General features: G+C 52.0%; 8 protein-coding genes across 8 annotated transcripts; 5 read left to right on the top strand and 3 right to left on the bottom strand.

Moving 5' to 3' along the window:
* Positions 1-56: 56 nt before the first annotated feature.
* On the top strand, positions 57-1427 carry T310_2412 (Uncharacterized protein; the record flags this gene model as incomplete). The annotated part of the gene is made up of 5 exons (XM_013474731.1): positions 57-61; positions 129-205; positions 307-377; positions 518-1205; positions 1273-1427. The coding sequence occupies 5 exons, from the start codon at positions 57-59 to the stop codon at positions 1425-1427; spliced, it is 996 nt and encodes a 331-aa protein (XP_013330185.1).
* A 3802-nt stretch (positions 1428-5229) lies between these two features.
* Positions 5230-8172, top strand: T310_2411 (Beta-glucosidase; the record flags this gene model as incomplete). Its single annotated transcript, XM_013474730.1, has 7 exons — positions 5230-5289; positions 5363-5502; positions 5565-5609; positions 5665-5717; positions 5785-6964; positions 7024-7882; positions 7933-8172. The coding sequence occupies 7 exons, from the start codon at positions 5230-5232 to the stop codon at positions 8170-8172; spliced, it is 2577 nt and encodes an 858-aa protein (XP_013330184.1).
* A 664-nt stretch (positions 8173-8836) lies between these two features.
* T310_2410 (Inositol phospholipid biosynthesis protein Scs3) lies at positions 8837-9874 on the top strand (the record flags this gene model as incomplete). The annotated part of the gene is made up of 2 exons (XM_013474729.1): positions 8837-9694; positions 9773-9874. 2 exons carry the CDS (start codon positions 8837-8839, stop codon positions 9872-9874), a joined length of 960 nt encoding a protein of 319 aa, XP_013330183.1.
* Positions 9875-10049: 175 nt separating this feature from the next.
* On the bottom strand, positions 10050-11365 carry T310_2409 (uncharacterized protein; the record flags this gene model as incomplete). The annotated part of the gene is made up of 3 exons (XM_013474728.1): positions 10050-10096; positions 10160-10432; positions 10501-11365. 3 exons carry the CDS (start codon positions 11363-11365, stop codon positions 10050-10052), a joined length of 1185 nt encoding a protein of 394 aa, XP_013330182.1.
* Positions 11366-11826: 461 nt separating this feature from the next.
* T310_2408 (Erythromycin esterase) lies at positions 11827-13176 on the top strand (the record flags this gene model as incomplete). Its single annotated transcript, XM_013474727.1, has 1 exon — positions 11827-13176. The coding sequence occupies one exon, from the start codon at positions 11827-11829 to the stop codon at positions 13174-13176; it is 1350 nt and encodes a 449-aa protein (XP_013330181.1).
* A 588-nt stretch (positions 13177-13764) lies between these two features.
* T310_2407 (uncharacterized protein) lies at positions 13765-15704 on the top strand (the record flags this gene model as incomplete). The annotated part of the gene is made up of 2 exons (XM_013474726.1): positions 13765-13815; positions 13902-15704. The coding sequence occupies 2 exons, from the start codon at positions 13765-13767 to the stop codon at positions 15702-15704; spliced, it is 1854 nt and encodes a 617-aa protein (XP_013330180.1).
* Positions 15705-16949: 1245 nt separating this feature from the next.
* T310_2406 (Non-specific serine/threonine protein kinase) lies at positions 16950-22843 on the bottom strand (the record flags this gene model as incomplete). The annotated part of the gene is made up of 5 exons (XM_013474725.1): positions 16950-17250; positions 17312-17964; positions 17996-22691; positions 22753-22770; positions 22833-22843. The coding sequence occupies 5 exons, from the start codon at positions 22841-22843 to the stop codon at positions 16950-16952; spliced, it is 5679 nt and encodes a 1892-aa protein (XP_013330179.1).
* Positions 22844-24269: 1426 nt separating this feature from the next.
* Positions 24270-27674, bottom strand: T310_2405 (uncharacterized protein; the record flags this gene model as incomplete). Its single annotated transcript, XM_013474724.1, has 5 exons — positions 24270-24677; positions 24788-26115; positions 26431-26545; positions 26849-27292; positions 27462-27674. 5 exons carry the CDS (start codon positions 27672-27674, stop codon positions 24270-24272), a joined length of 2508 nt encoding a protein of 835 aa, XP_013330178.1.
* Positions 27675-27730: the final 56 nt, after the last annotated feature.

The following is a 27730-nucleotide window of genomic DNA, read 5'->3' as shown; positions in this document are numbered from 1 at the left end:
CGAGATTGAGTTTGTACTCCGTATATTTCTATATATTCTTGCCAATTACTGACAAGATGAAGTACGTGAAGCGAGAAATTTGAATATGAGATGAGCTCTGATAAAAATACTACTGTCGAATACTACAGTTATTCCAGTCCTGTGTTGCTCACTTGCAGGCTTGTAGCCTTAGGCGGTGCTTCCACTTCGATTTTGTCTGCAGCACGTGCGCAAAGTTCCAGTCACGTGACGAGGAGAATCATTCGAGAACGCGATGTTAACCTCAACGACAGTTCAATGCTGCTGGATTGAAGTGATTGGGTGCAGATATCGATCTCCTTATGCATTGTCCTGAAAGCTTGCAGGAACACAAGGTATCACACCGAGAAGTAGCCGATGTGTGTCAATGCAATAGAATTTCATAACTAAATATCGCAACTGGCACTATGTGTGACTATGAGCCCCGAGACTAATGAAGAGGTCATACCACCTTTTCCCAGTCAATTCAAACTGGACAGCATTTCTAACGATCCTCTAGCGACTATCTCGCCTCGCGCGAGTGCGAGAAAACCAGCGGAAAAGCCGCGCCAGGAAGCAGCAATACATCCAGGAGCTGGAGCAGAAAGTGGCGGCGTGCAAGGCCCAGGCGCGGCAGAAGGACATCGAGCAGAGGCTATCGCTGCAGAAGCTGGAACGGGAGAATGCGAAATTGCGCAGCCTGCTGATCAGGATGGGTGTCGATGCGGGGTATATCGACGAGTATCTACGTGGCGATTGTGATGATCATGATGAGGAGGCTCGTGCCGTATCGGAGAAGATTGCGATTCCGGCCCTCAGAAGAAGGGTTGAGCTGTCGCAAGCCGTTTCCAGACCAAGCAGGTCTTCTTGTGACACTATTACTGGCTCTAAAGATGCGGGATATGCATCGAGGTCAAATAACACCGAGCAGACTGCGAACACAACAGACCTGAAACAGCCTGATCCATCATCAAATCCAACGGCAGAAACGGGTCGCATTCCGGATGCACCGCGCGAAACAGCCGCCGATACAAAGACGTTGTCTAGAGCGGCCACCATCTGCGACTGCGACGATTCCTGGCCGGCAGACGAGAGTGCTCTCAACACGACTCTGTGCGCCATCGCCGAGGAGCTGATTCACCGGTACAACACGCGCGGCGTGGACATGGCCGTCATCAAGGAGAAGCTCTGCGCGGGCTTCCGAAGGGGTATGTCTGTGGGAGAGGGCTGTCGGGTCCAGAATCACGTTCTTTTTGAAGTGTTGGATGAAATCAGCGGGAATTTGTCGTGATCAGCCATCTCAAGACACGAGTCGTCAAGCACCTGGTATTACATTGCCCGCTTTTTTATATCCTCACAGGTTCGATGATCGACGGCGGTGCAAGCAACCAGAAGCTATGACTAGTCGATTGTCACCGGACTGGACTTGACATGGGGAAACTAGGACTTTGTGGAGCATACTCCTGGGCGTCCATCATTTAAGTGGTCGAGGCTTCAAAACATGGCAACGAGAGAAGACAGTGACATAGCACTGAAGATGTCAGATGATGGGGCCCTGGCTGTCGACGACAGATAATTACCCCTGCCGTGAATCTGGCTTGGCGCAGGCCTAGAGAAACTTATAACTTCGGCCATATCTTCTCCTCCAAATTCACTTCTTGTCCATGAAGGTACTGCTGCTTCTCACACAGAGAAGAAAAGAATAGCATCGATATGGTGAGGTATGCGACCTGGCATCGACACTACGGTACGATTTGCCGCCTACAACTGAGATACGGGGTATCTAGCAGCAGACGACAATTGAAGGCGTTAAACGAGACGTACTCAATCTGAAGAAGGGTGTGGAGGAATTGGAGATGATCATGACATGCAAGGCCTATAAGGCGCCAATAGTGATGACAGTAGATATATATATATCTCTCTCTTGCCAATAGCGGTGTAGAATAAATCTCATACGGAGTAGATATCAAAGATCCCTGTACATATGCACAACACCCGTCGCCGTTTCCGGAAGATGAAAGAGCTTTGAGATAAAGAGACGGGATATGAAATATTTTGGAACTTCTTTGTATGATCATAGGCATAAATATGGGGCTAAAATCTCCCTCCCCTAAGGAGAATTTTTCTTCCTTCCTTGATTATTCCTGTTTGCTAGAATCAATCCAGAACTTGCATTTGCGAATGGTTTGTTGACTGCCTGTTTCGCTGATAACGCATTCGGTTCAGTTCGGGTTATCTGGAGCTAGCTTTGTCAATTCTTAGGTGGGTAACTGTCCTCAAAAAAATTCTTTGTAATGTAATGAGTAGATAGAAGGAGAATTATATATGATTTCATAACTTGACTATATTTATAGCACCTATGTGCATATTCTCAATAGTACATGAATTGAAAATATACCTAAACTGGCCAGTCAGTAGCAGCAGACTGCAGTAGTGCTAACAAAATAACAACGTATGTGTATATGTACACAGTACTCTATGTATTTACTCCGTATATCCGTCCAATACTCACAACTACACTAATTATAATGAAAATTAAACTAACGGACAAATATCGGGGGTTAATAGCGTAAGTTGTAAACGGAGGCTCCGAACCGCTAGATGGGGCTGAAATAAATAAAGAAAGGAAGAAGAGAAAAAAAAATTTTTGATCTTGTACTCCGTACTCCGTCCATACTCCCCTCTGTACCCCACGGGCCGAACTGAACTGAAGTTACTGAACTGAACTGGAGTCTGGTCTGGCCCGGGGAGCTAAGGCATCGCCCCCGCGTGCTTGCTTGGTCTTTACGGATTCGGGTTAATTAACACTTGGCCATGACCACATGGTGACTGGTGAGGTATCATCGCGTGAAATTAGATTATAGTTAAGTTTTAGCCTAACTCTTCTGGTTATTAGTTAGATCGTTGGATTTTAAATTACGGGATGTACTCCGTACGACGGTGTTATTATTTGTTGAAGCTCAGACGGCGGCGCTCGGACTCGGAATCGTGACCGTAACCCTGATTTTAATCTTACATCTTAATTAAATCTTTTTCTAGTTTAGTAGAATCTAGATAGGTAGGTAGCTGCAGTTGACAGTTGTAGTATTTGCTGTCTTAAGTGGTACAGTGAATAATATATACTCTGTACAAAGTATACTCTGTAGTCGTAGGGTCTATAAGATGGTTACATATTGAGTTAAGAATGGACAGTGCCATGATAATCAACAGTTAGATTAAATGAAAGAGATATGGTATGATTGGTCTATCGAGATCTCAGGACTCGAATTTACACTATAACACTGTTGTACTGTACAACAATGTGCTCTGATCCATTGGTAAATTAACTCGATCTCGATCTTCTCTCCACGTGCAAACCAAGCTCATGTCTGCGTTAAACGTCTTTCCAGAAGGTTACCTTTTGAATCCGAAACGAAGGTAGCGACGTGCGGTGGCGACCAATCCATCTCCCAATATGGTTATGATCGTACGAGATCGTCAGGGGAATTGTCAACTGAATGCCAATGATAGAAAACAGGTTTTCTGGTGTTCTCTTAGAAGACACCCTCTCACCTTCACAGCAATTCCCATCCACATTCAAGCGGACATCCAGCGAATGCTGGCGATAACGTTGCTAATCGAATTGTGTAATTGTGGCAATCCGCATGCGGCGAAGGCATTAATTACTCCGTCGCCACGAGGAGGGGGAAATACGCTAAGGACAGTCAGGTATAGCTGCCTCCGTACTGCCTGCCTAAAACGGCATCCCCGTTGCCGATCCCCCGGGGTACGGCCAGACCCTGCATAGGAATGACGCTGCCGGCAGTTGGGCCAGAGCAGCCTTGCCTCTGCGTCTGGAGTATGGAGTAACAGAGTACGGCATATTACAGAGTACTTGGTACCAGTGCTAAGAATAGGCATCAGTAATAAATATTTGACTTTGTCTTGCTACAAGTTGCAGTGGTAAACACGGGAACTGGTGTGCTGGAAAACCGGGACGCCATAGGAATCAGGTCACGGGGCAGACGGTGACGGAAGGCTCGGGCTCGGGCTGTCTCTCGGGTTGACTTGCCAGCATCCCGGCTGCCTGCAGCCTGGATCAAGGGAAAACAATCAGGCGCATTCTCCGTGAGATCTAGACACCCCGAGGACGTTATTTGCCAGCAGGCTTCCGAAACAACAATGCCCACAACAAACACTCGGGCAATCGATCGGGGTTGTTATTGATAGAAGCTCGTGGCAAAGCCTGGAAGGGCGACCTGACTGCCGACTAAGCCGTCTCTGGAATCTACGGTAGCATTTCAGCGCAATGCGGGGGGGTTGGCCGACCCATGGAAGAGAGAGAACTTGGAAGAAAAGTAAGTGGCTTTGAGCTGCTGGCAAGTCCTTTGCTACCGTTACACCTGTCAGTACTGCGCGGTGAGGCTTGCCCCGCTGCCATTGACTCGGGAGTGATGCATGAATTAATTATTAGACAGCGAGGGACTGTCATTATTAATTAATATTTTGCCGATGGAGGATTGCCACGAATTTAGCCTGCAATAATTACTCCGTGCTGGGCGTTGTTCCGTACCTTCTGCTTTTGTCAGCCCTAGCGCCGGCGCCTTCCCCAGGCAACGCAAGCCCCTGCTAGTCGCGGGGAAGCCGGAGCCCGGCACAGCCAACCCAGGAGGAAGGTACGGCCCAGAGGTACCGTGCTGCCTGCCCAGGTTTCTGCAGCTGCATGGCGTGTGCTGGATAGCAATTTCCTCTGCTCGCCAGAAGACAGCCAACCACACGATGCGTCGTCTGCAGCTCCCAGGAAACCCAGTGGTTAGGTGTTATCCTTGACTCTTTGACAGACTCGCCTGCTCCATCGACAACAGGAACTTGCCCAGTAGCCGCCTTCCGAGTCTCTGCGTCTCCACCGCGTGTCCACGGCCGATCCGCCCGTATGATCTCAGACCCGTCCACCGTGTGTTGTAATCCCTTGTCGATCGTACGCCGACCATGGGGCTCCCGTTCTCGATCTTTTTCGGGCAGACGCCATTCCGGTCCAAGACTCCTGCTACCGGCCTTACTAGTGGCCCAGGGCCACTGGGGACCGACCCTCATTTCCCGTGTCGGTGCTTGGTGCCATTGTTGTCCTGCCCGTTTCTTTTTATAAAAGAGCCCGTCGTCCTCCCTCCTCCCAAGGCCTGAAAGAGCATGTCAGCTTTCCTCTGTGCCTGACTTCTTGTGTTACCTGGTTCCCCTCGCCGCCTGAAGTGCACGATGAGGAACGGGTTGCTCAAGGTCGCCGCCCTTGCGGCCGCTTCGGTCGTCAATGGCGAGGTACGTGCTGTCTGCACCCATGCATTTGAGCATTGATCGATCTTCTTGCTAACTGTCCATGCGTCAATAATAGAACCTGGCTTATTCACCTCCCTTCTACCCTTCGCCGTGGGCCAATGGACAGGGCGACTGGGCAGAGGCCTACGAGAAGGCCGTCAAGTTTGTCTCCCAACTCACGCTGGCCGAAAAGGTCAACCTGACCACCGGAACTGGGTGCGTAGACTGATTAAACCGTTGGTTCCACGCCATGTTCGGCGTGCTGACATTGTCTGAAGTTGGGAGCAGGACCGATGCGTCGGCCAAGTGGGTAGCATCCCAAGGTATGCCGATTCGAGTCCCCGATCTGGTGCGCTGCGGATGCTGACTTTCAATTAGATTGGGCTTCCCAGGACTTTGCATGCAGGACTCTCCGCTGGGTGTTCGAGACAGTATGCTTGTTTCTCCCCGCGGTGTATCGCTGACCGATCATGTGCTAATGACGCGTCTTCGCAACAGCTGACTACAACTCGGCCTTCCCGGCGGGTGTCAATGTCGCTGCTACCTGGAACAGGGACCTCGCCTACCGTCGCGGCCAAGCGATGGGCGAGGAGCATCGCGGAAAAGGTGTCGACGTTCAGCTGGGCCCTGTGGCCGGCCCGCTGGGCAGGTCTCCCGATGCTGGCAGAAACTGGGAAGGTTTCGCCCCGGATCCCGTGCTGACCGGAAACATGATGGCGTCCACCATCCAGGGTATTCAAGATGCTGGTGTCATTGCTTGCGCCAAGCATTTCATCCTCTACGAGCAGGAGCATTTCCGTCAGGGCGCTCAAGATGGCTACGATATCTCCGACAGTATCAGTGCCAACGCCGATGACAAGACTATGCACGAGTTGTACTTGTGGCCTTTTGCCGATGCTGTTCGCGCTGGCGTTGGTTCAATCATGTGCTCCTACAACCAGGTGAACAACAGCTACGCCTGCTCCAACAGCTACACCATGAACAAGCTGCTCAAGAGCGAATTGGGCTTCCAAGGCTTCGTCATGACCGACTGGGGTGGCCACCACAGTGGTGTGGGTTCCGCTCTCGCTGGTTTGGACATGTCGATGCCCGGAGACATTGCCTTCGACAGTGGCACCTCCTTCTGGGGCACTAACCTCACGGTTGCCGTGCTCAATGGAAGTGTTCCTGAGTGGCGTGTTGATGACATGGCTGTCCGTATCATGTCCGCTTATTACAAGGTCGGCCGCGACCGCTACAGCGTCCCCATCAACTTTGACTCGTGGACCCTGGATACCTATGGTCCCGAGCACTATGCGGTGGGCCAGGGCAACACCAAGATCAACGAGCACGTTGATGTTCGCGGCAACCATGCAGAAATCATCCATGAAATCGGTGCTGCCAGCGCCGTCCTTCTCAAGAACAAGGGTGGGCTTCCTTTGACTGGCACCGAACGGTTTGTCGGTGTTTTCGGAGAGGATGCCGGATCCAACCCTTGGGGTGTGAACGGCTGCAGTGACCGAGGCTGCGACAATGGTACATTGGCCATGGGCTGGGGCAGTGGTACTGCTAACTTCCCCTACTTGGTGACGCCGGAGCAGGCGATCGAGAGAGAAGTCGTGTCCCGAAATGGAACCTTCACCGCCATCACGGACAATGGCGCTCTTGAGCAGATGGCGGCTGTCGCCTCTCAGGCTGAGTAAGTATTTCCGCTGTCCCAGACTTCCAAAAAAAAAAAGCATGACTGACAGTTCGTAGTGTTTGCCTGGTCTTCGCCAACGCCGACTCCGGAGAAGGCTACATCAACGTCGACGGCAATGAGGGTGACCGGAAGAATCTGACCCTGTGGCAAGGGGCGGATCAAGTCATCCACAACGTCACTGCCAACTGCAACAACACCGTCGTGGTGTTGCACACTGTCGGCCCCGTTTTGATCGATGATTGGTATGACCACCCCAACGTCACTGCCATTCTCTGGGCTGGTCTTCCGGGCCAGGAGAGCGGTAACTCGCTCGTCGATGTCCTCTACGGCCGTGTCAACCCTGGCGGAAAGACTCCGTTCACCTGGGGACGGACCCGGGAGGATTACGGTGCTCCTCTGGTCCTGAAGCCGAACAATGGCAAGGGCGCCCCGCAGCAGGACTTCACTGAGGGTATCTTCATCGACTACCGTCGGTTTGACAAGTACAACATCACCCCCATCTACGAATTCGGATTCGGTCTGAGCTACACTACCTTTGAGTTTTCTGAGCTCAATGTGCAGCCTATCAATACGCCGCCGTACACTCCCGCTTCTGGCTTCACCAAGGCGGCGCAGTCATTCGGCCCGTCGTCCAATGCTTCTGACAACCTGTACCCCAGCGACATTGAGCGGGTCCCGTTGTACATCTACCCATGGCTCAACTCCACCGATTTGAAGGCGTCCGCCAATGACCCTGACTATGGGTTGCCTAACGACAAATACGTTCCTCCCAACGCCACGAACGGTAACCCGCAGCCCATTAACCCGGCTGGCGGTGCTCCTGGTGGCAACCCTAGTCTCTATGAGCCTGTTGCTCGGGTCTCAGCCATCATCACCAACACCGGTAAGGTTACGGGTGACGAGGTTCCTCAACTGGTAAGTGTCTCCCATTGGTTGTGGAGGCTCCTCTGCTGACTTCAACTCAGTATGTCTCTCTTGGCGGTCCCGATGATGCCCCCAAGGTTCTTCGTGGCTTCGACCGTATCACACTTGCGCCTGGTCAGCAGACCTTGTGGACGACCACCCTGACGAGGCGAGACATCTCGAACTGGGACCCTGTCACCCAGAACTGGGTTGTGACCAACTACACCAAGACGGTGTATGTTGGCAACTCCTCCCGCAACCTGCCTTTGCAGGCACCCCTTAAGCCATATCCTGGAATCTAAGGTATCTATATACCGCGACTAGAAGTTTTGTTGAACGACTCGCCATTTCATCTCTTGAGATCTGTGAAAGTATACGACAAATTTTGGAATCTCCTACTTATAAGGTAGGAGGAGTGTACATCTTGCACTTTCTTTTCCCCTGTCTGAATTAGCTCTTATATAGCGTTTAATAATACGGCTTTAAGGGGTATACAGTGTACTACTTCGTATAGAGTAGGTCATAGCGTATAGTAGGTCATAGATGGGATCGAAGTAGTAATTCGTACCTGTTGACTAGGTATATCCAGGAATCCATAATGGTTGATTTCTTTAAGATAGAAGCAAAATTTAGGCAGGAGCTTACTTTTGATCCAGACGTAGTAATTAATAGCTAATACCTCGTGGTTGAACGTACTTGTCTTGCCACCAGGGCACCTCGGCTCGGGTCGAGCACATGACCGTGCAGTCCGAACGAACACGCCGACGTCATCAGCCGGGACGGAACTTGCTCAGAGATGGATGCTCCATCGGCACAGGTTGAAACACATTGCCATTGGAAATGCCTGAAAGATAACTGAAGTTTATTTTCTCCTTTCACATTCTTTGATCCTTCTGATTTCCAATCTGGCCACTTCTTTCTTCCCCAATTCTCAGACCCTGGGTTGGTAACCGGGGAAAAAAAAATATGTCCCCATCGTCGACAGCTCAACGACGAAACGGGTCGCCAGCCAAACCCAAGGGGACACAATGGCCATCGCAACCACCGGCAATCTCCCTTCTTGTCTATCCGCTCACTCTGGTCGTGGGCTCCCTCTACTCGATCATCTCGCCCACTGCGCGCCCGTCCAAGACCTCCGACCAGACGACCCCCTTGACGGCATCTGACACCTCGACGCCGAGTCACCCCCCCGTAAACTACTTTGCTCGCAAGGACAACATGTTCAATGTGTACTTCGTGAAGGTGGGCTGGGCATGGACGACGCTCGCTTTTGTCTCCTTGCTCCTCACCCAGCCGCTCCACACCAACTCCAGCAGTCTCCATCTTCGCGGGAGGCGGACCCTGCAAGCGCTTCTTCGCTACGCAATCGTTACGGTGTCGTGGATCGTGACGACTCAGTGGTTCTTTGGGCCGGCGATCATCGATCGCACGTTCACTCTGACTGGGGGGAAGTGCGAGAATCTGAATCCGGCAGGTGCATCGGCGGGCGCATTGGAGGAGCTGAAGTTGGTGGTTACGGCTACAGCGTGCAAGGCCGCGGGCGGGACGTGGCGAGGCGGTCACGATGTCAGCGGCCATGTCTTTATGCTCGTCCTTGCTAGCGCTTTCCTTGCCTTCGAGGCTCTTGGGGCGTCGTCTCCCGGGAGTAGTGCCACGGCGGATGTCAAGGAGAAACAGGACAATGGGGAGACTTCGACGGAGCGTGCTGAGACTAAGGACTGTCCGGTTAGAATATGGGCGCTACGGTTCGTCTGGGCCGTTACGCTGCTGAGCTGGTGGATGCTGTTCATGACCGCAATCTGGTTCCATACGTGGTGGGAGAAGGTAAAGACTCAAAAAACACACCCTTGTCCATTTGGCTATATTACTTTTCCTTGGCTGACTGGCGCTTCTTCTGTTTAGGTTTCAGGTTTGCTTATCGCTTTAGCTACGATATATGTCACCTATTTCCTTCCCCAGACACTTCCTCCTTGGAGAGACATTATCGGGGTCCCAGGCGCATAGATGTGGAGTAGATACGCTTTGAAACACACGGTGTGTAACGAAATACATAAATGTCTTGTTAGTATTCCTTTGTCTGAAATAATATATCCTTCCTCCAGAGAATTCTCTTCGTTGTATATACAATTGTTCTTCTGTTGTCTGCTGAATGCCTAGTCTGAGCTGGCAATTTTTGCCTTCAAGGACTTGTTTTAGGTTCCGATCCGAGATAACCCATGCAGAATGCTAGAAAATAGTCGTGAGCTTGCATTTCAGGCCTGGATCAGGCGGTCTTGGGGGAGTGCTTACCTCCGGGAATCAAGGCCGAGGCATACATGACCCTGGTGATCGGGCGAAGGTCATCGGCAGTCAACTTGGTCTCGTCTTTGGAGATGGACTTTGTTATGTACGGTTCCCAGGATGCAATGATGGCGTCTGCATATGTCTTGAGATCAATGGAGCGTTCCTTCTCCGACCTCTGCTCCGAGTGGCAGCCGATGCCTAGGCACGTCCCGAATTCACGGAACGCCAGACGGTACTTGATGCTTCGGTCCAGGTAACGGTCGATCTCGAACAATTCGTCTAGAAGATGGGAAGTGCTCTGTCAGTGTCATCGGTTCATATAAGAGAGCAAGCCACGCAGATCATACAGATTTGTTCAAAGCATCTTCCTGCAAGCCGGGTAGCCCAGCCCTCCTTCTCCGAGAACCAGTGCGCTGTCCACAGGGTCATGCCCAGATCGAGCGGGTCGCTGGACACGAAGTGCTCGCCCTTTCGCTCCATCACCCTCTTGTAGTCGCCGATCTCCTCGTCCAGGACCTTGCCATCGCCCGTCTCCTGGGCCGACGCCTGGAGGAGCCGGAAGATGACATAGCCGTCGATGGGGTCGAGGTTGCCCTCGGACGGCACCAGCGGCGTCGACAGATCCATCGACATCTTCCAGACCATCCGCGGCCGCGTCGACTGCCGGTTGACGAAGAACCGGGGGTGGATGGCTTTGGCCAGGGCGACGGCCTGCCGGTTGTACGTCGGGTCGCCCGTGGCCAGCGACAGCCGGTTGAGCGCGAACATCCAGATGGTCAAGTAGTGATGGTACTGGCCGTCGCCGTCCGGGCCCGACTCGTCCATCTTGCCAATGCGCAGCCCGCCTCCGAGCGGATTCTCATCCGTCGCCCCGGGCAGCCGGCTGCGGCCATCGCGGGTGCGGCCGAGGACGTCGTGCACCGTTTCGACCAGCCGCCGGGCGAGAACCAGGTACTTGTCCGAGACGTCGTTGCTGCTGCCGGCCGGGGTGGCTTTGGAGCGTTCCTGATGCAGCGTCACGAAGTTGATCACGCCAAAGGCGTCCGTCCACAGGTAGCGGCCGCGATGACCGCCGGACTTGGGCGGAGGCGTCCACTGCGCCGGGTCGGTGATGCTCTCGAAGCTGCCATAGACAGACTCCATCGCCTGCTCGAAACGCGCCAGGCGCGTCGACAGCGTGTCGCCGTCGGACATCGTCGTGGTGGTGGCCATGTTCCTGATGCCGACACCCTTCTTCTTCCAGAGCAGTGTGATGCTTTGAGGTTTGATCGGTCTGCGGAAAAGGTACATATACAACATATACAATATACGTATGTACAGTACACTACATGCCACTGAGACAGCGCCCAGCGACTTCAGAAGACACGCGCACACACTCTCTAACTGGTGGTTTCAACGGGATCGACTTTGCTTGTTGCTTGCTTGGCGTGTGAAGTAATGATGACTCGGGCGGTGATTTAGCGGAGATTTACGGACCTATGATTTCATGCCTCGCTCTCTTTGGTCGAATATGGCAAGAGGCAAACAAAGGGTATTCTATGAGATCTATTCAGGTTATATATATAGAGAAAGACGCCTTCTGTCTTTACTACCAGTTAAAATGGCCTTTTCGCTGTCCAACATACGCGAGAGATTCTCTTAATCGGGATCGAACTTCTCTGTGACCAAGAAGAATGGCAGGACAACTGACTCAGCTCATCCAGGCGGCCGCTCGCCCGTTGCCGGATTTCTCTGACCCGCTGTTCGGGTCCATGTTTGACAGTTTCCGCAACTACAAGGTGGTTCTTCTGGGGGATGGCAGCCACGGCACGTCCGAATTCTATCGAGCCCGCGCGGAGATCACGAAGCACCTGGTCAACAACCATGGCTTTAACATAGTCGCCCTGGAGGCCGACTGGCCCGACGCGGAGGCCATCGATCGCTATGTCCGGCTGCGTCCTGGTCCCAAGGGCCGAATCGGGGGTGCTGCCTACAAGGTGGAGCCCTTCAAGCGGTTTCCCACGTGGATGTGGAGGAATCGCGAGATGCAGGAGCTGGTCGAATGGATGCGGGACCGCAACGCCAAGGTGCCCTTCGAGGAGAGGGCGGGCTTCTACGGCCTCGACCTCTACAGCATGGGCACTTCCATCCGCGCGGTCATCGACTATCTCGACCGCATCGATCCCGATGCGGCCAAGGAAGCCCGCCGGAGGTATGGCTGTCTCCAACCTTGGGTGGACGACCCTTCGTCCTACGGTCTGGCCGCCCTCCGCGGTTTCGAGAATTGCGAGACTCAAGTCCTGTCGATGCTCCGAGAGCTGCTCGAACACCGCCTGGATTATTCGTCCTCGGAGCATGACGGGGAAGAGTTCCACAGCAGCGAGCAGAATGCCTATGTGGTCCGAGACGCAGAGAAGTACTACAAGGCCATGTATTACAGCTCTGCCAGCTCGTGGACCCTGCGGGACACGCACATGTTCGAGACGTTAAGGCGTCTCTTCCACAGCAAGCCCGCCAACAGCAAGGCTATTATCTGGGCACATAACTCGCACTGCGGCGACGCACGATACACTAGTATGGGGATGCGTCGGAACGAGGTCAACATCGGACAACTCTGCCGCGAGAATTTCGGCCGCGATGCCGTTGGCATCATCTGCTGCGGCACTCACACGGGCACAGTGGCAGCAGCTCACGAATGGGACGACGACATGGAGGTGATGAACGTGAACCCGTCCCGGACAGACAGCTGGGAGTACGTCTGTCACAGCACCGGAATCCCCAGCTTCGTCCTCGACCTCCGACCAGGCTATGCCGATCCGGATCTGCGCAAGGCCTTCGCGGAGGAGCCCGCGCGGCTGGAGCGATTCATCGGCGTCATCTACCGGCCGGACACGGAGCGAGTCTCACACTATTCGCAGGCCTATATGCACAACCAGATGGACGCGTATGTCTGGTTTGATCGGACTTCGGCGGTCGGAGAGTTGGAGAGGGTCCAGCCGGTGACGCCGCTTGGAAAGGAGGAAACCTATCCATTTGGTCTGTAGAATGTAGAGGAATTAGCAAAATAAAAAATGAGGGATGGAACCCTGGTATTCTTAACGAATTCATGACTTCATTTCGTAACCTCTGTAGCGGTGAGTATGACAATCGCGCTTAATCTTATCTTGCGATATGCCTTGGGTCTTCGACAGAAGCAAGTGTGAAAGAAAAGAAAAACGAGGACCAATGGTCGTCGTTGTTCTTATGCAAAGGCATGTTTCAGACTGCAGATGCTGGCCAGCATGACCGCAGAGACTCGCCATCTGACACGGACGCGTGACCTGTACATTCCACACAATAATGAAAAAGAAGAAACAGCCTCGCAATCGATAACGGCGACGTGGCGGGGTTGAGGGTGCGTGCAGGCCGGCGGTGGATAAATGAGGCTATTCCGATTGACGTCAGCCGCTGACACTCCGCCGGGGCGCCGCGCTTGGCTTTGTTTACATTTGTGTTTACGTCTCCGGACGACACCGCAACTCCTCGATTTTTTCGCACGCGGCCCCCTCTTCGACCCTGTGTCCAGGCAAGAATAGCGATAATTTGCATCTGCCAGTTGAGAATCCTCTGTCTTCGATTTTCTCAGGGCAAAGATGCCGCCGCGTAGGTCTGCCCGCCTGAGAGGCGAGACCCCTGCCATCGAGGTGAGTGCTGCCAGCTCCGCGCCCGCACGCTGTCGTTGTCAATTCACGCCCTACTGTCGGATTGACCCTGACGCGTACACAAACAGGAGCCCTCGCTCCCCCCTACTAGGTCTAGGTCCACTAGATCCAAATCTCCCAGAAAGCTTTCCTCCCTCGCGGAGCGTGACGAGACAACAACAACAGACGTGGGCTCCCAGCCAAACAACGACCCCGTGCCGTCAACTCCTATGCACCACTCCCCCAAGGACAAGTCCAATCCTCCCTCCCATTCCAAGTCCGCCATGAAGACGCCTTCGTCTGCCGGAGAAGTTCGCCCCGCTCACGAGGAAATGCACCCGAGCAAGGTGAGGCAGAGCACGACCAAGCAGCCCGACTCGGGCCTCATCCTTGGCTTCAATCCCGTCAAGCGAGATTCCAACGGAAACATCATCAAGGACACCGTTGTCAGCAATACGCCGTCGAAGACGAAAGAGTCACCCCCGAGCACTCTGAGCACTCCCAAGTTCGATCTCAAGTTTGCGAGCGATGAGACGCAGTTGAGCGAGGAAGCCAGGAAGCTCATGGAGAACGTCCGCGAGGATGTTGCCCGGATCAAGGCCCAGATGATCCTGGAAAAGGGGGAGCAAGAACGCAAGGAGCGCGAGGCGCAGCAGCAGCAGGACGGGCGAAAGATTGCTAAACCCAAGGGCAAGACGGGCCGCTTCAGCGCCGCCCACATGGCCGAGTTCAGGAAGATGGACTCGATTGAAAACCATCCTTCTGCTTTCAGGGCTGCGCCAGGACGTTTCAAGCCTGTCGACAAGTCTCTCAAGCGGAAGATCTCCAAGGCCGCTCTGGACGAGCCGGAGAAGCAGTCGTCGTCGCCCTCTAAGCCCGCCGTCGCAGATGCCAAACGCGTGAAACGGGCAGAGGGTGAGGATGCTTCTGTTGCTCGTCCAAGGCCCGAGGATGAGAGTCCCAAGAAATCTGCCATTCCCCAGCCGAAATCCACCATCCGCAGCAGCTCTCTCATGACGCCGACCAAGGCCTCCTCTGCACGGTTTGCAACCGCCAAGCCGCAGAAGACGTCGATGATACCGACGCTGGCACGGTCGCCAACATCCCGCATCACCGCCCCTCCACGCACCCCTCAGACTGAATTTAATCCGAAACTCAAGAAGAATCTCCCCAGCCTTGGGAATCTGAAGTCCATCCTGAGACGTCATCAGCCTCTTTTCTCCAACGATCCGGTCAAAATTGCTGCTGGAACGCATATTCCCAAGCCGGGATTCAATCCTGACATCAAATTGGATAACCTTCCCAGCATGTCTTTTGACGAGGAGCCTTGTCCAACTCCTTCGCCTAAGAAGCATGTGGAATTCTCGCCGAGCACGAAGGCGTCCCCGTCCCCGTCTAAGGTTCCTGCGCCTGACGTGTCGACTTCGGATGTTGTCTACCCTACGCTGCCGCAGATAACGCCGCCAAAGGAGAAGATCGACACGCCTACCATCCGTCGCGTTCGGGAGTCGGGTGTGTCTGCTCAAGCTAGCCCGTTCCCGAATCTGCCAGCTGTTCCGCATGGGATTGCCAACAAGAAGCGACACCGCGATGACGACGACGAGGACTCGGAGAACATTCCTCCAGCGGATTCTACTTCTGATGAGCAGCGGAGTACTAAGAGACTGAAGACTAGCAGCACCCCTGCTGTCTCTCAGAAGACTATTTCTAGTCCTCTCAAGTCGCGCACCACGACGCCAGCCCAGCCTACCCAGCCTACTCCAGGAAAAGCAACGCCAGGCAAGGCTACACCGGCTCAGACTGGAACACCGGGTACCGCTAGTCGGAAGAGCCGCGGTGTCTTGAGTATGAGCCGTTTGAACATGCTTGCCAAGCCGAAGACACGGCGTTGATTCATCGACAATTTCCATTACTGTCAAACTTCCACATCATCTAACAGACCAAACCCCCGCAAGGCAGAAGTTTAGTCCTTGCAGTTTCTTATCTTTATCGTACAGTACAGTACAGGCTTCTTCCATGTCTCGAGATGAGATTCATGCATGCATCCGCATCCACATCCACGTCCGCATCTGCATCTACATTCCAATTCCAATTACTCTTCAACAAGCGAGTTTTTATTTGATCAAAAGCAAAAATCAAAATCGAATTGAATTGGCATCTGGCGTCACAGGTTTGGTCGGTTGAACTTGGTCCGGAAAGTTATGTATGTACATGGGTTGGGCAATGAATTGCTTTGCTTGTTTTTGTTTTGCTGCTTCTTTTTGCTGATGTTTGTGTTTGTGTGTTTTTGCTGTTTCAGGGCGTTTTGTGTTTTGTTTCAATTGTAAGAGTGAGAGTGAAAAAGAAAATGCTGCTTTGTTATTGATATTGACTCTTTTCATGTTGATCTTTTTTGTTTTTGTTTCCCCCTTTGGGTTTTTTGTTGTTTCTGTTTTTATTCGGTTCCATGTACAATCTTAATCTTCTTTCTTCGTGTAGAGTCAGTCGAGTTGAGATGTTGCAAGATTTGCAAGATTGCAATGCAATAACGCAAATGTGTGTACTGTAACAATGAAAAACATGTTCATAGATACCATACATACCTACATACATAGTAGGAATCATTATTGTATTGCGATGATGGAGTTAGTTGGTTAGTTGGTCCTCTCTTCTTGAAATTGCAAGATGTTGATCTTCTTGGTTGATTGATACAAGATAGACAGACAGACAGATAGATAAATAGAATAGAAAGAATGGACAGGGTACCTATGGAATCTTTGTAACCATCCATTACTAAAGATAGCAGTGATAGTGATTACTCCAGATTGTTCTGTCGTTAAATGAACATGACAATCATCTCATCATAGCAATACCACCACTACTACTACTCATACACTAAACTGGTCCTCCCCTTCGAATCGAAATCGATCGATGCTCGATGATGCTCGATTGGAAATTTCCAAAGGAACATACATAACCTATGTATGTATGTATACAGTACAAACAAAGTGAGGCGCTCGAGTCGAGAATATGATACACAGAAGAACAAAGTAAAGCAAAGTAGCAAGCAAGTGCGCCCCGTCCAACCGTCGCCCCTAACCCTGAAAAATCCCGATCCAAACCTGACTCCTGAGAAGAAAAAAAACACAGAAAAAAAATCATCCCTTCATGCTGGCCAAGAATGAGTCCAGATTATACTCCTCTTGGTACTGGCGATCATCCCAGAGCTCGCCGAGATCATCCAGCCAGCCTTTCTTGCCTTTCTCCTTGACTTCGCCATCAATGTCGACCATGTCAACTTCGTTGCCTGCAGCAGCGTCCTGACCAGGCTTCTCGGCCCCTTCTGCCGTCTCGCCCAAGTTGAAGAGATCCAAGAGTTGATCCGTGTCCATAGTGCCCAGCCCGGCGTTTTGTTGATTGACCACGGTAGAGGCAACGTCGATCTTGAAACGTTGAAGACTGGAAAAGAAAAGAAAACGTTAGCTCAGGCATTAAACAAGTCTTATGGCGCAATACTTACTTCAGAATCTTCTCCTCCAAGGTTCCTCTCGTGATCAATCGGTAAACATTGACAACCTTCTTCTGGCCGATGCGGTGGGCACGGTCCATAGCCTGGATGTCCTTTTGAGGATTCCAGTCATGCTCCACGAAAATAACAGTGTCCGCTCCGGTCAGATTAAGGCCCAGTCCACCAACACTTGTCGTCAGAAGCAAGACGTCGTAACTTGGGTCCGTGTTGAATTGGTTGACAATGTTTTGTCGCCTGGAAGCTTCAACGCTGCCGTCCAGGCGCAGGTACTGAACAGACGGGAGGAGCTTCTTCAACACCTCTTCTTGCACAATGTCGAGCATTTCCTTCATTTGGCAGAAAATGAGAGCCCGGTGAGGGCTGACGTAGTTGGCTCCCGTCTGCAGCTCGCCTTCGGTGCTGGGGTCGACACCAATGCCGCAGTCGATGAGAAGATCGCGCAGAGCAGTGAGCTTGGGCGCGTGTGCAACGTCCCGGATGTGGGAATTTCTTGCGGCCAGCCACCTCTGAACTTCCTCGTATTGCTTGTGGCCCTCCTTAATGACCAAGGCAGGAGAATTGCAGAGGCGGCGCATGTACTGCAGGGCCTGGAAGATGTGCTCTTTCGCAGCCTTATCAGTACTTCCCATCTTCTCCACAAGGTTCTTCTTTTCCTTCTTCGTGAAGTCCTCGAACAGTTTTTATCTGCAATTCACTCGGGTCACAGTAGTAGTTCTGTAAAATCTTCGGGGGCAGGTCGTTCAGGACTTCTTCCTTCAGACGACGCAGCAAGAATGGAAGAACCTGCTTGTGCAGGGCTTCTATTGCCAATGCGCCGGCTTCCTGCTCTTTCGATGACGATTTGCTGAAACGGCTCGCGGCGATCGGTTTCGCGAATCGATCCAAGAACACCTTTTCAGTTCCCAAAAAGCCAGGCATCAGGAAGTCGAAGAGGGACCAGAGCTCCAGAACATTGTTCTGAATGGGAGTTCCGGACAGGATCAGACGGTGATTGCTAACGAGGCGTTTCACCGCCAAGGTAATCTTTGCCCTTGGGTTCTTGATCAGATGACCCTCGTCCAGAACGCAATAGTTCCAACTGATAGGAACGAAGACGTCGTTGTCATTCCTGCAGATATCGTAGGACGTAATGACAATGTCTGCTTTTTCCAGCTCGCCCCGCAGCTTCCCACGCTCCGCCGGAGGACCGACATAAGCCACGCAGGAAAGGAATGGCGCGAACTGCTTGATTTCTTGCTGCCAGTGACCCGAGAGGGTTGGCGGGCATATGATCAGCGATGGAAGTTTCCGGTACTCAGGAGCCTGCGTTTTAGCATATTCTTGCGCTCTCATGTGATGGTCGCTGGCTACAATGCAGATTGTTTGCAGCGTCTTGCCAAGACCCATGTCGTCACACAGGATACCGTGTAGATGATAACGGTTAAGGAAGGCAAGCCAGTTGACTCCCTCTTGCTGATACGATCGGAGTTCTGCTTTGATCTCAACGGGGATTTTGAAGGGCTCCACTTTGCGAATATCCAGCATTTGAGCTATAAACTTCCTCTCACGGTCACGCCCCTTGAGCAACTCCTCTGAGAGACCCGGTGGGTCTGGAATCCCTGCCTCAAGAGGAACAAGCTTGACGAGAGTAGCAAACGAAGTTGTCGCCAGTAATCGCACGTCGTTATCGGAATCGCTCATCCTTCCGAGGACAGGGACAATGAGGAATATGACGTACGGGAGAATGCCGTCCTCCATAACGTGTATGAGGTGATATATACATTCGACGGCACCCTGGCGATGATGGACATCCAAAGCATTGGTTATCGTAGGAAGCACCTTCTCGACCAACATGGTCATGCCTTCGACCGTTATAACGCTGCACACGGTTGCAAAGCACTTGGCAGCCGCGTAACGGATGACAGAAAGCTCGCACTGCAACGATTTGGCGATGATAGGCATGAGATTGACGACCCAAGGGTAGAGACCGGAATCAAACTTGGGTACAAGAGCACGAAGTGTAGATAATCCATCGATAACTTCTTGGCCCAGTTCATTCTCCGGGTCGCGGATGTTGGCCGGCAGCTCTCCCGTGAGCGCCTCCCTCAGCGGCCGCTCAATCAAAGACGTAAGATTAGGGACCTTCTCCAAGAGCTGAGGCCCAAATTTGACGGCCAACTGCTCCAGAGCCTCTTTAGCTCCTCTCCGCATGATCCTTGCCTCCTTGGCCTCCTTCTCGTACTTCGCTGGATCGGCATGATCTCTGCGGTCTTCCTCTTTGCGGAGCGATAATATAGACTTCTCGAGGTGCGCATTAGGATGGAACTCGGGCGTCTCCGACGTGTCCACACAGCAATACTTGACCAGGTTGCCAATCACCTTGTCCACAGGTCCTCGCTTCGTGGATGCCGTATAATAGTCGATTAAATTCACAATCGCTGACGCAGACCGTTGTTGAAGTTCGCTGTTCTCCTCTTTCTTTATGCTGTCCATCATCCCCTTGATGATATGGCTGGGTTTCTTAGGGATGTCTTGCAAGGCTACCAAGGCGCCCGCTGTTGCAGCCCGAATGCGCATGTCCCTCTGTTCTTTGATGGCCTTTGCGTCTTCGATGGCCGACTCGGCACTCGCCCGCGTATCATTCAAGACCTGAAGAGCAGTAACACGTTGAGCGGGTGTCAGACTCTTCTTCAGACGCTCAAATTCAGGTCCAATAACCCTTTCGGCGTCGCTGATGGAAAAGGCATTAGGACCTGCGTCGTTGTCTCCCTGGACGAGGACCGCTAAAGTCGGTAGTCGTCCTGCTGGAACGTGCGCATGGTCTCGGAAGGCGTTCAGGAGCGAATGGCATTGCGCTCGTGCAATATGAAGGTAGCAAGCAATGTCACTATACCAGGGAGGTCGCTCAGCCTCAACGATGGGCCGCAACGATTCGCATAACAATGCTGTGTACTTCCCGCTGGGGCCAGCACGTTTGGCATACTCTTCGACGACCATGGCTGCTGCAAGCTGCGAGGTTGAACCTGGCCAGCTGAGCCCAGGCAAGACGGATTGCCAAAGACTAGGGAGATTGTTCGAGTCCCAAATAAAGAGGAAGTGACCCAGAGCCTGTGCCGCATAGATCTTGGATCTCACCAAGGTGTCCGCACCGACTAAGTCAACATCTCCTTGCAGCATATGGCCGTCAACATTGTGGGCTGAGGGGGGAGGTGCTTCCTTCTTCTCGGCCTTTCGCCGACGACCCTTTGTGGAAGATTCAGCACCTGCAGAAGCCCTGCTGGGAGACGGTTTCCTAGTGGTGGCCGCAGCATTCGAGTACGGTAACCCTGATGGCTTGATGAACAAAGACGCGTTCATGGGTATCGGGTATCGAGGGACACCGAAAGGACCCATAGTTAGGGTAATGAGTGGCTGGATGTGCGAACCCAAGGGTGCCTCTGATTTGAAAAAATCGCGCGCCTCTAGAGCTTTAAGCAGCTCGAACCAGACCTGGAGAGATTGCTTCAAGACACCTTCATTCCGCTCAACCAGCAGGTTCTGGAATATCAGGCGCATCGCTTTGCCATCGACCCACGCATTGGTACCCTCACCTTCGAGCTGTAGGAAAGTTATGAGGGCTCGCAGAACGGCTAGCCGCACACTGGTAATGGTGTGTCTCAGGAAAGGATAGAGGCGCGGGACCAGATTGCCGAATGAGGCCTCTGGATCATCTGCAGCGTTGGCCTTCATTGCATCAAGAACCTCTGGGAACGTACAGAGTTTGGCCAACAGATCCATTACAGATCCCGTACTGGCGCTGAGATCGTCCTGCAAATTCGAAAGACATTCCCAGACAATATTGATCAAAGTATTCAGAGTTCCGGGGCGTGAAGCAACGAGCTCTTCGGCGATGGGCACGAGAGTGGCCGCGCTGACAGCACGTACATCATCGTCATAATCGCCTAGTCCCTTCATGACGGCCTCCAGCACTCCATCCATCAATTTCGAATCCTTCACTAAGAGGTCTTTCCGGACCGCTACGAGGTATCTTAAGCCGATCATACCGCCATGGCAAACCTCCCAGATGGGCCGGTCAAGACCCAGGTCCGTCTGCATGATTATCCGGTGGAGGATCCGATAGACCAGGACGACTGATCGAGAGGGCAAGTGAGCTAAGACGGCACCCAGGGTCTGACCGACATTTTCTCTAATGGGAGCAACAACGTTATCCGAAATATAATCGCCGAAGCGATCCAACATGAATACGCAAAGTAAGCGGCAGGCTAAATCCTCGAGCCATTTGCGATTAAGAATGTTGTTTTCCGCTCTCGATTTGCCATGGACGCGCCCGGCACCGGCACCCTGAACACGGACCACTTCACGGAGTGCCATTGCGGCGCCGTGGCGAACTTCCCAGTTTGGATCAAAGAGGTCGACCATTAGAAATTCGCACATGCGCTCATATGGCCATTCCAAACCTTGTTCTTCGGCCTCAGTCTGGATTGCCGGTTTCTCCGGAACAACTGGACCTTTGAACTCCGAGACGATTTTGGTTTCGTCATCACCACCTTCTCGCTCGAGAGAGAAGTAGTCCGGCTTGCGATCACCGTCATCTCCCATTTCTGTCTTGACGGCATGGGGGGTGGCAACTGGTGGGGAGGGGACGGCATCCGATGCTCTTCGAGACGAAAGATCCACGACACGGACCTTGTTAGCACCCATCTTTGCGTTCTGCTTGTTTTTCCGCTTGAGCTGGTTCAGCTGACGCTTGCTGAGGCCGCTGGTCTCTTCGCCATTCGGATGCTCACTAGGTGACTGCAAGGCTTGAGGGGAACCATTGTTCATACTATCCTGTCGCGACACGGAGGTAATCGACTTGTCTCCTTTGGATCCCGACATGGTGCGCGAATGAGAGACGACGTCATTCTCGTCGATCAGGTCGTTATCAATGTACTCACCCGCCAATCCAAGACGGGAAATCAAGGTTTTCTTCTGATGTTGCAACCTCGCAGCAGGGTCCATGCCGGCAAGGGAGTATTCATATTCTTTACCAGCGCTGCCAAGCAGCTTCTTGCCATATTTCAGGATAGATGCTATGTCCAGATTATCAAGCTGAAGCAAATCATCCGGTGACGACGGAGTTTCCTCTGTCTTGATTTCGACATCATCGTCATCTTCAGGCTTCTTGATCTCCAGTCCATCATCCTTGTTTGGGTCATAGGGCTCAGCGTTGGCAGCAATAAGGCCAATGGCCTTAGCTGCGGCTGTCCGGGTGTCCCATGTCTTGGATTTCAGATAGGGCAGAATGCGCCCCAGGAGATTAAACAGCTCGTCAGGATGTTGCTTCTGGACATCTGCCAGCTGCTGGGCGGCAGTATTCCGGATGACGGGCGTACTGCCTGTCTCAAGTAAACTAAAAACATGATTGGTCAGTTGCGGGTGTGGCATGTCACAATGCGGTTGGGTGAACTCACGTGACTAGACGGTCGAGCCTAGAGAGAAAAAGGTTAGCGGATCTGCTGCGACAGCAAGTAGATTGGCTAAGGCGGCTCACCTGGAGGTCATCGCGCTTGTCTAGTACGCTTGCGCAACGCGTGTGTTTGTTGAAGTGACAGATGAAGCAAGTAAGAAAAAGAAAAAAAGAAGAAAAAGAAGTAAGAGAAAGAAGAGAAGAGAATATGAGTCAAAAAGGAAGGGGAGGCGAATTCAAAAGTGAAGGAATACAGCAAGTCGTGAATATTAAGATAGAATAAAGTGGACAGCTGTTAAGGTGGGCAGTCTGGGATGCCCATGTGGATTATATTACAACCACGCGATAGCCATCAGATCACTTCACCTTCATAGGCACGCCCCGTGAAGAAGCAGCGACGACGGGCGCGGCAAGAGAAGAGCTCCGGCAGCACCGGGTAGTTGGTGGGAGGCCGAAGACAGCTGGGGCAATATTCAAGGACAGGGTCTCCGGAGGCGTGCGGCGCGATGCGTGGCCGTAAGCAAAGGCGATGGCCGTCCGTGTGTTGGGTACTGCTGGAGCGAGAGAGTCGAGGTTGCGCAGGCTGTTTATATCATTGGGACATCGTTGGCCCGGCGCGTCGGCCCAGGATGGCGCGGCAAACACCAGTCCCGATCGGGCCTAGCGTCTCCGCGCTGATCAAAAGCTTTTTTCTCGTGCATGTCACGTGATGGCGTCCCTTACGATCAGCATGATGCGGTATGCTCTGTCGCCTCTTGTGCTTGTGGCAATCACTTGAATCCTTTGATTGGCGAACTGTCTCCTACGTGAGGGATACAGAGAAAGAGATCTTCTACTAGCCAGATAACAAGCATCAAGAGTAATGTCCGAAATCGACATGGCCTCACGGCACTTTGCAGACATCAAGCCGGCCAAGTCCGGTTAGATCCGCAGATCTCCATTTCCTTATTTTGCCTCTTCACCTGCTTTCTTTTGGGAAGGAAAAACATATATCCAAAAAGGGCAGCAGGCGTTAGCTTGTAGATAGATCCGGCTCTTAGTATGTTCTTAGTATTTTCTGGCAGCCCTCTTAACTGAATATCAGGTACTATTACTAGCAGATGTAATGCTTTGACTATAAAGGGAAGTGACTTGTATTAGGTAGGATGAACTAACTAAGTGATGCACAACAGTAAGGTTACACTTTTGGTGGTTGGAAGTCATGATGGATGGAAAGTGTGTCAGTGGAACTTTTGATCCAGCCACAAAATATCCTCTTGAGCCTTGTGTGGTGGCCCTCCTGAAAAAACACGATGGACTTGATATCTAGCATAGGAGGCTGCCAGAAGATCCAATGCTATTTGGGCACCATAGGTGCAGCATGTTTCATCGGCATAAAGGGACGAAAATTGCTACCGGTAATTGCAGGCACGAAATCAGAACTGGGAACAACATTGAGACACGAGTGAAAAGGACTGATCACTTCGAATGACGGAGCACGGACAGATGCTGTAATAGTCGTCTTGGGAGTCCGTCGCGATCTCAGACGTGCAGTCCAGAAGACTGGTTAACAGGTCCAGGATTCTTTTTTTCGGCCTGCGGGACGCCACTTGCAGAATCATTGAACTGCAGCCCGGGGAAGACATCGGAATTCATCCCAATTGAAACCAGAATGACTCTCGAAGGTTTGGAAGTCCAGTTGTACTTGGATCCACTTTTCGAGCCCGACACATCCGTCTCCATCTGCTTTTCGGTCTGCCTGGTCTTCATTTCAGGGAGAAGAGGGGGATATATTGTTTCGATCGTCTCTTTGCCCTGCTTTCCGCGGAGAGACATCAACATGCCCACAAATGGCCCGGAGATCCCCAGATTGCTGGCGGCTGTATCCAGTGCTGAGAGTGCCTCGTTCTTCAGGCCATCGGTGATGCTGCTGTTCGCCCTGTTCTTCACCTGAACCATGATAAACGACATGGTATTGCGTCTGGGTATCGCGATAGGAATGACAAGTCACCACCTTTCCATCCAGTGGGGGCTATGATGCCCGCACCACAACGCCACACCAAGGTCAGAGTCTCTGGAGTAATCTCCTCTGTAGCTCTGATAAAATGATTGAAGAAAATGTGACCATCGTCTAGAATAGTCTTCATATTTGAATCGTCCTCCATTCGGATCTTGAAGTCGGCAAAGACATCATGGGAGACCAGGGACTCAAAGAATGTCGAAAACTTGATCGGTCCTGGTAAATCCGTGGTGGCCGCCTTGTCGAAGGTGAACAAGAAAACTAAACAGGCCACCATTTCACCAATGTCCCCGAGGTGAATCGTTCCTTGCATGATGTTGCTGTAGAGGGCTTCTATGAGCCTCTGCCGCTTGAGTGGGGATTTGGTTTCACAGGACGATATGTGGGCGAGGATCGGTTCCGAAGGTTGTACGGTCCGTAGCAACTTCCAATCGTCGCTGATGCCATGGATATATCTCAGATATCCAGATGAGAGCTTTTCTGCCAGCCAGGGTGAGACTACGTAGAAAAACAGCCGGTAAGAAAGCAGTGCCAGCCCAACAACATCATCAATGGTATCACCACCCGGTATGCCTCCATAGGCTTTGGACAGAGCAAAATCGACCAAGTCGTTGATTTCCATCCTTTCAGCCATAGCGCCCCAAAGCGGTCTTCCGAGACTGAAAAGGGACTTCAAGTCTCCGTCTTTGAGAATCGGCTTAAGTGCAACCTTAGGCACCCCATCAACAGTATCCCGCGCAAAGACATCCATGCTGTCGATCTTGTAGATTGGAGTAAAGAGCCTATCAGACTCTGTCCACTTGGCACTCGGATCGAGTTCTTTTTGGGGTGAAAAAGCATTGACTTTCGACGATGTGTCGAGCAGAACGGCGAAAAATTCCTTCTCGTCTTGGTTTTTTGCAGACTTTGTCTGTTGCCTTAATGCTCGGCGGAGTGCAAGAAACATCATATCCGATTCCTCTATTTCTGTTGGATTGTTCAGAAGTTCTCTTGCCTCGTCAAAACAGAAGATTGCGGAAGGTCCATTGAATTTTGGTGAGAGTGAGTCCTTTTCCCTAGACAAGAGTCCCTCACTTCCTCCCTTTTTCTTGAGCTTCTTTGCCCTTTGCTTGAAGAGTGGTTGAACATCTTTCATGTACCAGTATAGGTGCTTTCGTGCCCAGTTTCGGTATGAAAAGCTGTCACGGTCGACGTCCTCACTTCGAACCCTCGATTCCTCACCACCGATGGTGCTGCCCATGGCTCTTTCGAAAAGAGCCTCGATCTTCTCTACGATTGCCTTCTGGAATTCGTTGTATGTAGGAAGGACCTGAAATTCGTAAAAGGCTCGTGGAGTGATCCCGTGTTCATTGCATAACTCAATGTGAGCTATGCCCGCAACGATGTAGCATTCGAAATATTTGGTCGGTGAGTCATATAAGCGAGGCTGGTAGCTGGCTCACCACTAGGCAGCCACTGCAGGCCTACCTAAAACAAAGAAATCTGCTCGTCGTCCAGCTTGCATTCATCGTTTGCTCGTTGACACTCTGATATGGATTACTACATTAGGTAGGTGTCTGCCCGAGGTACCCGTGCCCAATAGTCTAAACCAGAAAGGGTTTAGACCCTTGGGCATGGGTACCTGAAACAGGCAAAGTATGCACAATGCCGGGGCAGGCGTGTACCGGCCCATCGGGTACATACTCCGTACAGCACATTTCATTTCAATTTCCTCTAGGTAGTTAACTGTGCCAAGGTCACAGGGCTCACAGGTGTTAGCTCTGTTATTACTACGGCCAGAATTTGAGGGTCGTGAACTCTGCTGAGATGTCATTGAATCCTGTCATTTAGACTAGCTAGGTGAGCTGTGAGTTCGTCTGATAGATAGGTGGCAAAGAGAAAGGTTTTCCATGGCGCCTTGTGATGCAGTGTTCTATTGTGACTTTTGTTTTCAGCTTGCCGTCCTCGTACGCAGTAGCTATAGAGGCGGTTTTCAGATCGAAGTATTCGCCGGCAGTGTAGCCTGTCGAGCGACCAGCTTTGTAAACGTCTTTGATCTTCGTATTGGGATTGTCCCAGTTTCTCAGTCTGGCAGCGGTGTGGAAGCGCCATTCTATCTCACGATATCTCCTGGTCCAATACTAACACCAACGGAGGCAAGCTGGAAACTATTGAGTATGTCGATGATCTGCTCACGAACAGGTCTCCAGTCTTTAGTTGACCCCCTTGCAACTGTCAGGATAACAGTCGGAGGGTTCTCCTTCGGATCTTCATTCTTCCCCAAACGGAAGCACTCGACGCCCTTTATTTCAGTTAGATCAACCTCCGATAGAATGCGGTCAAGGACATTATTCCAGATAGGATAGATGAGATCCGTTGGGAGGACCGGAGAGTATCGGAGAGGTTCGAAAGCTCGCGAATCTGCAATCTCGACAGAGACTCCTGCCAAATTCTCACTCATGAGAAAGGAACGAATCTTTCTGCAAGCTTGGAGCCATTTCTTATCAAGCTCATGCTTTACCGCCAGGACAAGCACGGTTGGAATGAGGTCTGGCTCTGGATCAAACTGGGACCTCGTCCACATAGGTCGATAGAGTGAAAGTCAACCTGGTACGACTCCAAGATGGAAATCATAGACTGCTGCAGATGTCCATTACGGTCATCTAGCCGTTCCTGGAGGGGATGATATTTGGGGAGGCTTTCACTTCGGGTAGGTATTGCGCACAGGTACGGACCTCCTGTCCGGAGATCTTCTCATCCAAAAGCTGCTCGCCAGAATCGTCACTGGAGCTTCTGGTCTTTCTTTTTCTCCCATCACGAGTCCATGCCGCAGACGGTGCAGGGGACGGTGGAGGAGGCAAAATGGCACCGGTGGTGGTGACTGGCGAGGCATAGCACAGTTCGATTTCAGAACCACGATTACGACGCGTCGAGACCATGGCGGCCATACTGAATAGTTGTAGGCAGAGTAGGCTGCTGGGTTTTAGATGGAAAGACGTCAGGT

The sequence above is a fragment of the Rasamsonia emersonii genome (genome assembly GCF_000968595.1).
Source record: "Rasamsonia emersonii CBS 393.64 chromosome Unknown ctg1118621760026, whole genome shotgun sequence".
In the NCBI taxonomy this organism is placed as follows: Eukaryota; Fungi; Ascomycota; class Eurotiomycetes; order Eurotiales; family Trichocomaceae; genus Rasamsonia; species Rasamsonia emersonii.
This window is presented reverse-complemented; position numbering and strand designations above follow the sequence as displayed.